At 42.7% G+C, this 12,468-nt stretch overlaps 1 protein-coding gene across 2 annotated transcripts in view; it reads right to left on the bottom strand.

The window, feature by feature from the left end:
• PCSK2 (proprotein convertase subtilisin/kexin type 2) overlaps positions 1-12,468 on the bottom strand; it is a 213,481-nt gene that overhangs the window by 183,562 nt on the left and 17,451 nt on the right. The window contains exon 2 of one of the 2 annotated variants that reach the window (XM_033839784.2): positions 9,679-9,783. The exons of the other annotated variant lie outside the window; for it this stretch is intronic. Within the exon in view, the coding sequence (XP_033695675.1) occupies positions 9,679-9,783 (105 nt within the window). The remainder of the gene's footprint in view (positions 1-9,678; positions 9,784-12,468) is intronic. 2 annotated transcript variants of the gene reach the window in all.

Below are 12,468 nucleotides of genomic sequence, written 5' to 3'. Positions count from 1 at the left end.
AAGCACTTTCTTCTTTCCCTGTTGCTTTCCTCTGCATTAGAGCTTCTTAGAATTCTCCCAAAGACAGTTAAGACTTCCCGGAGATCCCTGGGCTTGCTGGAAGGGTGTCTTCCAGAGTGTCCTTCCCTCTCTTTTGGTACGCGTGGCAGCGTGAGCAGGAGTGATCATTTAAAATATGCTCACAACAACTAGAAAAAGCCTGGCTTACTCCTTAGCAGATTTGCCTGTGCCTTTCTGAATCCATAGTAAACACTCCTCCCCTGCTCCCCACAAAGAGTTAATTATATCACTGGCAGCAGTTCTTTGAGGCAGGAAGCCAGGCACATCTGCAGCGCCCAGAGGAGATACAGAAAGTCCTCCCTGCTGAATAATAAAACGAGCAGATTAGGGCAGATCAGCTTTTCCCACAGGTTAGAGCACCACTGAAGGCATCTCTCCTCTGCTTCCTCTCGCAATACACCTTCCTTTCTCCAGATGCCGTCAAGTCACTCTCAAAATGTGTAACCCATGAAGGTGTACACTTGCTGAGCCAACCTCTTGATGAGGTGTCTAGAAAATGAATTTGGTCACCAGCTGGGATGCTAAGTCAGAAGCTGCTCCACGTGGGTTCTCAGCTTCACCCTTTGGGCTCGAAATGTGGTCAGGGTTGTATGCCTGCAAATTCATGCTTCCCTCTGAGCTAAATGCAATCCCAGGAGCAGGGCAGTGCGGGGGAGCTGGGCTGCCTGGAGAAAGCTGCTGACCCTAGAGGCATGCCAACTCTTCCAGAAAGACCACGGCTCAGGGCAGAATTTTGGCCCCCATGGTCTCCAGACCCTGGCGTTACTCTCATGATTATGTGATATATCACATGGTAAAAGGGACTTCATAGTTGTAATTAAGGTGACTAATCTGCTAAGACCAAGAGAGGGAGATTATGCTGGGTTATCTAGGTGGGTCCAACAGAGTCACAGGAGCCTTAAGCAGAAGAAGAAGCAGAGAGATGTGAAGCACAGGAATGATTTGATGTGTGTTGTTGCCTTGAGGATGGAGGGAACCACAGGAGATGAAAACACTGCACACCACATTCTTAGAAACATCTTTCATACATGCAACTCCCCACCTCAGAGTCTGTTTCCAGGAAATCCAAGCTAAGATACCATCTTTGTTTACTTTTTTGTAGAGAAATCACACTGCAGGGATAGAGTTCTGAAGTGGGTAAAGTGCCAACTATGCACGGTCAAAATGAACTTTGAAAATTTCTTAGGAAGTTAGAAATCAATATACTGTGCCTCAATACATCACAAACGTGTGGCATTTCCTTCCACAGGAATCTGGTCCTGTCCTATTGTTCACACAGCAGACGAACACGTTGGCTCGCGCTTAGGAAATATTTTGCATCAAAAGTATTATCTTTAAACGCTGGAGTCTCTCACCCAGAAAGGTGAACTGCTTCCGCTTTGAGTCAGGATGGAAAGAGGCCGACTGCATTCTCAGATGACTCTACTTATTCACACCACTTCAGGGCATATCCCAGTTGAGCAGAATCGTGAGCAGAAGTGCCCACCTTGCTATTATTTCCCCTCCTTTTTCACTTTTCTATTTATAGCTGAGTTCATTGAATTCACATAAATCACATAAGCCAATGATGTAACTTCGTATTTTCCCATTACACTGTTTCTGATTTAGAGAATCCAGTTATTATTTAGTGAGAACAAGGTCTTAAAGAATCACAAGTCCGTAAGCAGTATCAATCCTCATTTAGCTTTTATTTATTTATTTATTTATTTATTTTTGGCTGCATTGGGTCTTCGTTGCGGTGTGCAGGCTTCTCACTGTGGTGGCTTCTCTTGCTGCGGAGCACGGGCTCTAGGCGAGCGGGCTCAGTAGTTGTGGCGCGTGGTCTCTAGAGCGCAGGCTCAGTAGTTGTGGTGCACGGGCTTAGCTGTTCCGTGGCACGTGGGATCTTCCCGGACCAGGGCTTAAACCCGTGTCCCCTGCATTGGCAGGTGGATTCTTAACCACTGCGCCACCAGAGAAGTCCCTCATTTAGCTTTTTATTTAAATCAGATCTGGTGTTGCGAGGAGTCGTGAGTTTTATTATTTCTTCCCCATCAGTTATGGTCGTGTGACCCCAGAGAAGTCATTTACCCTCTCTGGGTCTATTTTGTCTGAATTATATTTTAAAGCTTCAAGGCAAAGCGTTGAATCAATGTTTCCTTTGGAATCGTCCTGCTCTACTATTCTCTTTGTGCAGAGGAGGAGGGAAATTAATTTATAAAATCTAAGTCAGTGACAGAGCACCACCATGCAGTGTGAGGACCCCTTACAAACCACAGGATGGTCAGTAAGTCATGAGCCTCCCTAAACTCGCATCTCCTCACCCGTAAACTGGGGATCTGATACCACTTAATTCGCAGGAGATATCTGAGGTTTAATGAGATGATGCCTGCTACATCCTTAGCACAGGTTGGATGGTAGGATTTGCAGCAAGAGTTCACCTGCCACTGCCGACAGCTTCTTACACCAAGCATCTCCATCTGCCACTCGGCTTGGGGACTTTCTCCAGCATCCTGAGGCTTGTTCAGCCTGTGCACAGGTCAGTTTGGAAGTGCCAGGGATTTAACATCCCAGGTCAGCTCAGAAATGAGAGACAGAGCTAGTAGATTACTCATCGGGCAACCTCCTTCCTTGTGGGACTGAAGGGCCCACAGTGGGACTGAGTCTCAGCTGCCTAAAATGCAGACCTGCTAAAAATCTCACACTCTATTTGCTTTCCTCACTTCCCTCCACCATTTTACTCGTTCTCTTGCGCATCTGAGAATCAACCTCCCAAATAAGTGACCCTCTTCCAAGTTCTTGTCTCAGGGTTTGTTTTTTGCAGGAGCCCAAACTAAGACAACAGCATTCAACAGACACGAACTAGTCTTACAATTGTTATCAAATTAAACTGAGAGGAAGCCCCAGAGAGATCCCCTCTGGCCTCTTCTTACTCAGTGGTCTGGTTCCTGCAGAAATGTCAGAGTGTAATCTTGCTTTCTCCTCACTTATGTGTGGAGGGTCACTAGCTGGCTGGCTGGGCGTTGAGAGGGATAAGCCCAAATGCCCTCCTAATGGATTGCGCTGTACAGGTATTCACTCGCATTTGTAGTTCAGTTTTTGTAAAGCAGTTTTCCTCTTGAACCCTGAGACACACATTCTAAAAGCGTGTGTTTGTTGCTGCTGGATTCTTGAGGAGAGGAAATAAGGTGGAGAGAAGCAGGGAGGGAAAACCAGAGGGAAAAGGGAAGAAATGATGCTAAACTTTGCTAGGCACTCCTTATGGAGTGATTTGCCTCTTCAAGGTAGGCAATGTGGTTCCCTTTTTTATGATAGAAAATTGAGTTGTTAACAGAACAGGAAAGGTCCAGGTCACTGAAGGGGTCACATGACAACTGTTGGGAGGTGGGTTTGGGGCTGAGTCGCACCTTATAATTTTTTTTTAAATGTTTCCTGTGCCTCTGTCTCTCCTTCTCTATCTTATTCTGCGCTCTCTGGCATCAACATCACTTTATTTCTGCTCCATATGTCCCCAGTTTATTTCTCTGTTTGCAAAAGACATGCCAGATGCACCCATGAACCCTTGTTATCCCATGGAGGAGTCTCTCTTGGGAATTCCGGGTAATCTGTGCCTCTAAGGCCCCAAGAGTTAAGGGAATTTCATTCCACTTTCAAACCCCAACACTGGCCAACTCTATACTTGCACGGCTTTATTCATGGACCATTGAGCTCTTATGATCGTGCATCACGGACAGTCTTTTCCCCGTGAGAATCCCAATTCCAAATAGGTTGTTCCCTTGTCTGACCAAGAGACCTAAATCCAGGTTGGAAAAGATGGTCACCATTGTTGGGGACCCGAACTGCTGTTTTGGGCTTTCAAACTCATGTGTGACTCAGGCACACGTCAACCTCTTTGTTACCTCCATTTCAAGATGGAATAGCATCTGTTGGTCCAACTCATGCTACAAGGAAAGGAGAAGATGAAGAAAAGGCAGCCACGAATGCCCTCTGGAATAAAAGCTCTACAGAAATTCAAAATACTATTGTCTTTGCTATACGATTTATAATAAACGCACCATGTCTGTGTTTCTAAATAAAATATAATTAAATCTATCGGCTTTCTTTTTTTCCCTAAAGAAGACATTCAGAAGATAAATTAGGGGATTTCTATACATTTCTTAGAGCAGTATCTCAAAACCTCAAACCTCACCATTTTAGAGTTAAGTATGAGACTAAAACACAACCTATTAGGGCTTCCCTGGTGGCGCAAGGGTTGAGAGTCTGCTTGCCGAGGCAGCGGACATGGGTTTGTTCCCTGGTACGGGAAGAAAAACAAAACTTTTTAATAAGGTATAAAAATCAAAACCAACCAAATAAACCAACCTATTTTTTCTGGAGCGGGGACTTATAAATTTTTTTTTATTAAAGGCACTAAAATGATCTAATTTCTATTTTTACCAGTCCCGCAGGCTGACACTCTCATACGTCACTGTGACGTAAGGAGAGGACACACCCACTGGAGGAAGGTTTGGTCAAAACCAAAACAAAAAGTGAGGGAAGGCGTTTTTCTCCACGACATTTTCTATTTGAAAGTAGATTTTCCAGAACATAATTGTGTTTTTTCTTCTCTGCTCCAAATTTTAATCGAAGTACAGTCAGCCCTCCGTATCCGCAGACGTGGAACCCGCGGATACGGAGGGCCAACTTCGCAATGCCATTTACATAAGGGACTGGAGCATCTGCGATTTTGGTATTCGCGGGGGTCCAGGAACCAATTCTCTGTGGAAACTGAGGGACGACTGTGATCAAACAGTTATCTAATATTAATCCAAGGAAGGACACAATACATCAAGTGGGTTGTCCTTATCATTACAAATTACTGTGACTGATGTTAGGTATTTGAAAACGATTGGAAGCTAAGAGCTTAGCGATTATGACAAAATTTCATGTAACTTGTGGAGGAAGAAGGTAAATGAATTTCTTTGCTTGTTTGAACTGCTGAAGGACCCAAAGCAATTACAAGCCATTCCCAGCTTCTGTCAACCACCTGAGTTTCAGCTATGGTAATGAATCCATTAAAAAAATAATATCAATTATTGTATTATTAAGTCCCATGAACAAAGGAAGCCTGATTCACTCATTATTCAGATTTTTACAAACAGATCACACCAGTCATGTCCAGTTAGTTTTAAAGAATAGGCAAAATTCTTTTTTGTTCAGATTGTATCGTTCTGTGAGATTTTTGAAGACTGTCCAGTGAAGCTAACTTTTGTGGGTTTTTGGAGCGCCCTGAAAACTCACAAATACCCTCAGAATAGACCTTTAAAGGACAAAAGTGAATCACTATGTGATCATATGCTGATACCTATGGTCATAAGACATGTGAATACACCTGGATGAGGAAGAAGCTAGGAAGATACAGCTCCTGTGTACAGAACACAGAGGAAACATGAAACATTCTTTGAGACCAGGGAACTGAGAAAAGGTTTCAGTGGACCGATAGGAGTTTCTGACTTGAAACGGGTGTAAAAATGATCCCAAGGGATATGGGAACATATGTATATGTATAACTGATTCACTTTGTTGTAAAGCAGAAACTAACACACCATTGTAAAGCAATTATACTCCAATAAAGATGGTAAAAAAATGATTCTAAGGGATAATTGGATGGTCTAGTAGCATTGCTGAGAAAAGGAAATAAACGTTTGTAATTCTTGAATCAAATATAACTTCTCGCAACAAATGACGTTCAGGTTATTTTTTGTTAAATTATCTGGCTTCCATATAACTGGTGGGTGTTATTGAACGATGTGAGTCTTTATGTCTCTGAACGTATTTCATTTCAATGCTCTCTATGTCAGATGAGCAGATATGATTCAACAGGACTGTGAAACAAATGTCTTAAATAAATCTATTCCCCAGCAGCTTTTCAAGAACTTGTAGAACGTATGCGGTTTGATGTGTAGACTGTGGACCACAGTTAGGTTTGACTTTAAGATCTGTTGATGCTGCTCTTAGCTAAAGTTTCACAAATGTCACAGAGGTTTTGAACATGGATTATTTTTCTTGACCTTGATGCTGAGAAAGAATTTTTGGTTTTATTATTTCATTTCAGCTTTGGATTTACTTATTACATCTTCAAATTATCTTAGCTATCCACACACTTTCCAAACATGTTCTTGCTACGGTGGTTGCACTGTGACTTTGAATATGATCAGAAACACAGAGTGACTTTGGAAATTAAAAACTGGTTCCTCATAGGATTTTCAGTGACAAGACTTGAAAATGATGAAATGAATTGGGTTTTTACCCACAATTAAGAATGTATTTAAAGGAAGCGTTAGAAAGAAGGCTATACTGTTTCCTAGTGGATGCACATTTTAGAATAGCGGTGAAAACATAAGATGAGATGAACAATATTATTTCATAGATTAAAACTCTGAAAAAAATCATTAACCATCCATCTATTCGTTCGACAGTCACTTTTTGAGCATCTACTGTGTGCTCAGAGCTGCACTATACAAAGATACCCAGAAATAAAAAAGACACAGTTTTTGCTTTTTAGCATCTAAATGATGTTACACGGCATTATTCTAAGCTTTTTAGCAGAAAGAAATGGAAAGGCAAGAGAATACCTTTAAGACAGTCTGCACCAGAATCTTTTTCTTAGCTATTGCCCTAAATATTGATGAACAAATATAAAGATATTGAAAGCAGCCCTGTATTGGCCTGGACAAAAAGCCCATGTGATCCCTTTCTAGTCGTTTTCTTCTTTTCCTTAAACATAAAAGTTAGTCGTGAAATGAGGGACAAACATCCTTGAAATTTCTGTTCTGAAGCCAAAACAAAACCAAAAGTAAGCTTGGTCCTCTATCTTTTTCTTCTCTATTTGTTGGGTTGATAGGAGATCTTGGTAATTTCTTTGGCTAAAAAGCTACCTAGGTAGATTGAGCCCCGAGAGTCTATAGAAGCTGAAACCCTCCCGGACTTATGTACGTGGCTCCTTGGGCTCTGTATTGTCGTTCACAAGCCAGGAGACAGCTAGTGAGAGAGGCCAGGAAGTAATGCAGAAACAGGGGGAGAAGGAAGCTGGGGCTGCGAGCATGATTAAAGCTGATAAGCCCAGGAGACAACATGTTTCAGAGGAGGATAAAACAACTTGCTCTTAAGATCTCGATTCATGAAAACTAACTAGCAACGTCTGTGCAAGAGACAAAGGATCCTTTTCAACTACCTGATCCTTCCCCTTTCCTCTCTATACGTCTATTTACTTCTCTTTTTGAAACCTGTTTGAATGTGCTTGGGTAACCCCACGTTGAGGTATCCTAACTCGACATATTTGCCCTTAGTTTAAGGTCTAGAAACCCACAGGGCTTCCAGAATCTTCATAACACTGCTGTTGTACGGTTCATCATCAATGCTTTTTGTTTAAGAGTAGCCACCCGATTCCTGTCAGCCGATGCCAAAATTAGGTGACCACAAGAACACCCTGCAAGAAAGACTGAGACCTTAATCTAATGTGTTTTTTGGAACAAGGCAGTCATTACTAGCAGGGCTTTTTGTTTCTTGGGGTTTTTTTTCATTTTGCAAAGAATTATGAGGTTTTATGCTTTATTTCTTTTCCTAACATGGTTTTATTATTGACAGCAGCCCTGACATTTAACCTTGATGAGAAGGCAGATAAAAGATACGGGAGATTTACGACCTTAGTTTTGCTGCTCTCTTCTCTTGGTCTTTGTGGGCAGGTACGTGGATACCCCCACCAGGTAGAGGCAGATGGCTACCGGGACCTTATAATGGGCAATGGGGACTGGATGCTCCTTTTGGTTAAAATAGATACTATTTTGAGGAGAAAGACAAATGATTAGAATCACCAATACATGATTTCCTTCCTTATTATCCATCCCATCTTTCCTTCTCTTTCGTAAACACCACTCTACACTTCAAGAATCAGCATTTCAAAGATCATTTCAAGTAAGTGCAAAAATAAGAAAATCTTAATCTAATGGGCCTGGGGAGTCTCTCTGAACCAAACAATGGCTTCTTAGTTTCACTGTTCCTTGGTTCTCTTTCCCTAACCAAGCCTTTTAAGCACCACTTTCCTTCTGCCTCAATTTCTTTTATGTGCTTCTCTGAATGATCTCGGGGCAATGTGTTTAATTGTGGAAGAAAAGAAACCAAAGGAACTTTTAAGAATCATATAAATAAAAGTAAAAAAATTGGCCATAAAGGGTAAGATCATGGGGCAGGTAGGAAGCACAGGGAAAACCAGTGTCACTCGCCCCGAGTGGTCATTGTCTGCTGGTACCCACTCTGGGTCCACAGGTGAGACAGGCAACATCCCTGTCCAGGGCTTCTCAAGGGCATCCCCAGACACTGAACTGATACAGCCAGGCCAAGGCTGTGATGACAGAAAGGAGAGCTCCTCCCTTAGATAATGGTGCCAACTTCTACAAAGGACCCTTTACTAATGCTGGGCATGGGCTGACAGCACCGGCAGCTTGGATCTTACTGCAAAAGCAAAGATAAAGTGGCTTCTCAGAGCAGTATTTTCACTCTAGGGAATGCGGGATCCCCTGGGTTGAGGAGTTAAAGGAAAATTGCCTGTGGCCTGTCAGTTGGTGATCTGCGGGGGAGTCTGTTTCATCTGCGTTCCTAATTAAAGGCCACATTAAACCCAGTCAAACGTTCACATGAAAAGCCCCACATGAATGATTCCGGATTCCATCAGCTCCAAAGGAGTCTCATGTTAAACCTCTAACTCAAACGTCTGACCCTCTTCACATCCACTGTCACCCAAGTCCTGGGGAAGAGGGTATGAAGCCTTCAGTGTACAGAGAGTAAACTGCCTGGGTTATTCATTTCCCTCTTGGTGAATTGCATATGAGAAATCAGAATCTCCCAGTTGAATGAGTGTGGGGAGGGCGGAGGAGGTGGGGACAGTCAGGATTCAACGACGCGCAAAGTTCTTATTCTGAGAAAACAGGAAGTGGGAACACTGGAAAAGGAGCTGCTTTATGGCCAAGATGATAAATTTGGTTACAAGAAAGTTGAATTTAGGTTTCTGAGGGGAAAGGGAGTAGAAAATGAGAGCTGGTGAAGGTAAAGATTGGAGGTAAAAGTGGGGGCCATGAGCATCCAGAAGACATGGGGCACGCGGTGACTTAGAAAGAACAGTGTGGGAAGAGGGGCCGAGCAGGTCTTGTGGCTTCAGTCATGCTTGGACACGGAGAAGCCCACTGCCTATTGTGAGCTGATCGCTCACTGGCCATATGGGGCATGGCAGTCTCCTCAGAGCATGTGGATTCACCAGTAGAAACTGTCCATAAAATGACTTATTAAACTGCTTGGTGTCTTCCCATCCTTCGCAGGCCAAAGCATGTCCCCGGGCAACCAGCAGTCCTCACGCGGTAATGCAGGAGAAAAAGCCAGAAAAGAGGTGGTACTCCTGTTTACACCCCCACCTCTGGCCGATCGAGGGTTTAATTATTACGCGTAAGACAGAGGAGCAGAGTCCCCAGGACCACTCTGCAAGGGATCCATTTGGCCTACACGTCAAGTGCCTTAACTTCAAAATTCCTGCCTGCTCCCTTGTACACCCCCACAACGGGCTCATTTGCGGCAGCAGAGGTTAGAAGGCAGGTTTCCAGGAAAACTCACCCTGGGGTCTCTCTCCAGCTGATGATGATGGGGCAGGCTGCGTCTCCTCTTGGCCTTTGCCAGGCCATTGTGATAAAAATGATACAGGCCTTCAGCAAAGGGGAGCTGTGGAGAATCAAACAGACACAGGCGTGGTTAGCTTCTGGTGGCGCCCTAGAACAGGGACCCCAGAGCTGGGGTGCGTGCCGGGGCTCCCTGGGATGGGAATTATGTGAGAAAACCCCTGCTAACCCCCTATCAGACTTGGCGCTCTGGTTCCCTGTCACTGCTCTCCTCCCCATTTCCCTACCTTTTCTTATGTAATGCCGTTCACCTCCCCTCCCCACAAACCTTCTATTCTTTCCTCCATTACTTTAGTTTTTATCCATCTTTTAATCTTCTCTTCTCCTCCATGGAGCCTTCCCTTTATATTCATCCCCACACCAAGTTCTCCATTCTTTTCTCTTAGGTATCACAAGAAGAGAAAACTACAGACCATTACCCATTAAATGGGCCCCATGTGGACCACAGCAGGCCATCCACACCGTACCCTGTATGAATCTTTGATCCCAAGTCCATGAACATAATAAAATGGTTGTTTATACTAAGAAGGTTGGGGTTGGTTTGTTACTCAGCAATGGATAACAGCAACAAATAGCTAGCTGAAAAAAATGTTTTATTCCTTCATTTTTTTAGGACTGTGCAGACTCGAAACTCTACAATAATATTGGCTCTGTCTGTCAGCTGGTGACACCAGCCAGGAGCAGCCCAGATAAGGGCCCTCGAGGGACATTCCTGGCAAAGGAGGAGGGGGCCTGAGGCCAGAGAAGCAGATACTAGATGAACTTCAAGGGCACAGCAAGTTTGGCCAGGGGTCTGGTGTGCAAGTGAAAATCTTTTAGAACACTGTAGCATTTGTGATTTTGTTCCTGTTCATTAAAAACCACATTCTTCAGGGAGAGTTAAACATAAATATTTCATGTGCATTTTTCCAGGCTCAGTGATTCTTGAATGTTTTCTCTACTTAACCCTGCTGCTGTACTCAGGGTAATGATAAGACTTGATCAAAAAGGTGCAGGGGTGGAGGGAGAAGGAAAGAAAATGTAAGTTGATTATCTTTTGCTCTCCAAAGACTTGTGCTTATGACCACTGTCAGGTGGTGTGAACTTGGAGTTTTACTTCCTATTCTGGAGGGCATGAAGCATCTGAGAATTTTTAACACAAGAAAGGAAATTTGGGGCTACTGAGCACCAGTGAGCTTTGGAGGGACATTGTTCTGGCTCGGTTTTACTGATTTTTTTTAAAAAATTAAATTTGAATAGAGGCAAATGGAAAACTCTTTCTTACAGTGGAATTCCAATTAACAAAAGTAGAAGTAATGAACAGAAATTGAATATCACCATTTGGAAACACCATAAATAATTGTGACTGGCAAGTGTCACCAAAGGATGCTAAAATTAGTGAGAGAAATATAATGATAAACAAAGAGAAATAATACTTTACAGTGGAGAAACCTGGCAGAGACGTCCTCAACCAAGTGATGTAAGTTAACCTCACTACGGATGAAACATATCAAAATCATGTGCCTCATGATACAGTGCACTGAGAAGGAGACATCACATACATAATTTCCTTGCCAGAAATACATAACCTGTATGCAGTCAGGAGGAAACATCAGGCAAACCCATAACTGGCTAGTACCCTTCAAAACCTTCAAGATCATAAAAGACAAATAAGGACTGCAGAAATTTTTGAAACCAGAGGAGACGAGGGAGACAGGACAGTTAAATGTAACACATATCTTGGATTGGATCCTGGATCAGAAAAGAAGGACATTAGTGGAACACTTGGAAAACTGTGAACGAAATCTGTAGATTAATTAATAGTGTTATATCAATGTTTTTCCTGGCTTTGATAACTTGTACTATGGTTTTGTCAGACGTTAACTTTGGGAAAGCTGGATAAAGGGTATATGGGAACTTTGTTGCCATTTTAAAAAGAGTAATTTTTTTATTGTGGTAAAATATACAGAATATAAAAATTTTTTCATTTTAAAGTTTCATGTGTACAGTTTAGCGACTTTAAGTACATCTCCATTATTGAGCAGCCATCACTGCTATTGATATCCAGAACTCTTTTGATCCTACACGTTCAACTCTACATTCATTAAATGATAACTTCCTATTCTCCCCTCCCCTCAGCCCCTGGCCACCGCCATTCTACCTTCTGTCTCTAAGAATATTACTACTCTGGGACCTCATATGAGTGGAATCATAAAATATTCATTCTTTTGTGACTGGATTATTTCACTCAGCTGAATATCTTCAAGGTTCGTCCATGTGAAGCACTGTCAGAACTCTCTTCCTTTTTAAGGTTGAATAATATTCCACGGTATGTATGTACCACATTTTGTTTATCTATTCACCAGGCGATGGACACTTGGGTTGCTTCCACCTCTTAGCTATTGTGAATTATGCTGCTATGAACATGGGTGAACCTGTGTGCAATTTTTTGCCAACTTCTTAAGTCTAAAATTATTCCCAAATTGAAAGTTTTTAAAATGTAAAAATACTTGTAAAATTAAATTTGAATGCCCTTAAGAGGGCCATATATTTAAAAATCTCAAGCTGGAGGTCCCACCACTTCCCTTTGTCACATACTGAAGTCACTTCACATGGTTATGTTAACTGAAGGCAGTTGAATGGCACCCCTGGCTTGGTCTAAGTGCCTTATTTCATAGAGAAAGACACTGTGGCTCAGGGAGGGGCAGGACTTGCCGAGTCAAGAGGGAGCTCTCAACGGAAATCCCTG

The sequence above is a fragment of the Tursiops truncatus genome, chromosome 15 (assembly GCF_011762595.2).
Source record: "Tursiops truncatus isolate mTurTru1 chromosome 15, mTurTru1.mat.Y, whole genome shotgun sequence".
Lineage (NCBI taxonomy): Eukaryota > Metazoa > Chordata > Mammalia > Artiodactyla > Delphinidae > Tursiops > Tursiops truncatus.
This window is presented reverse-complemented; position numbering and strand designations above follow the sequence as displayed.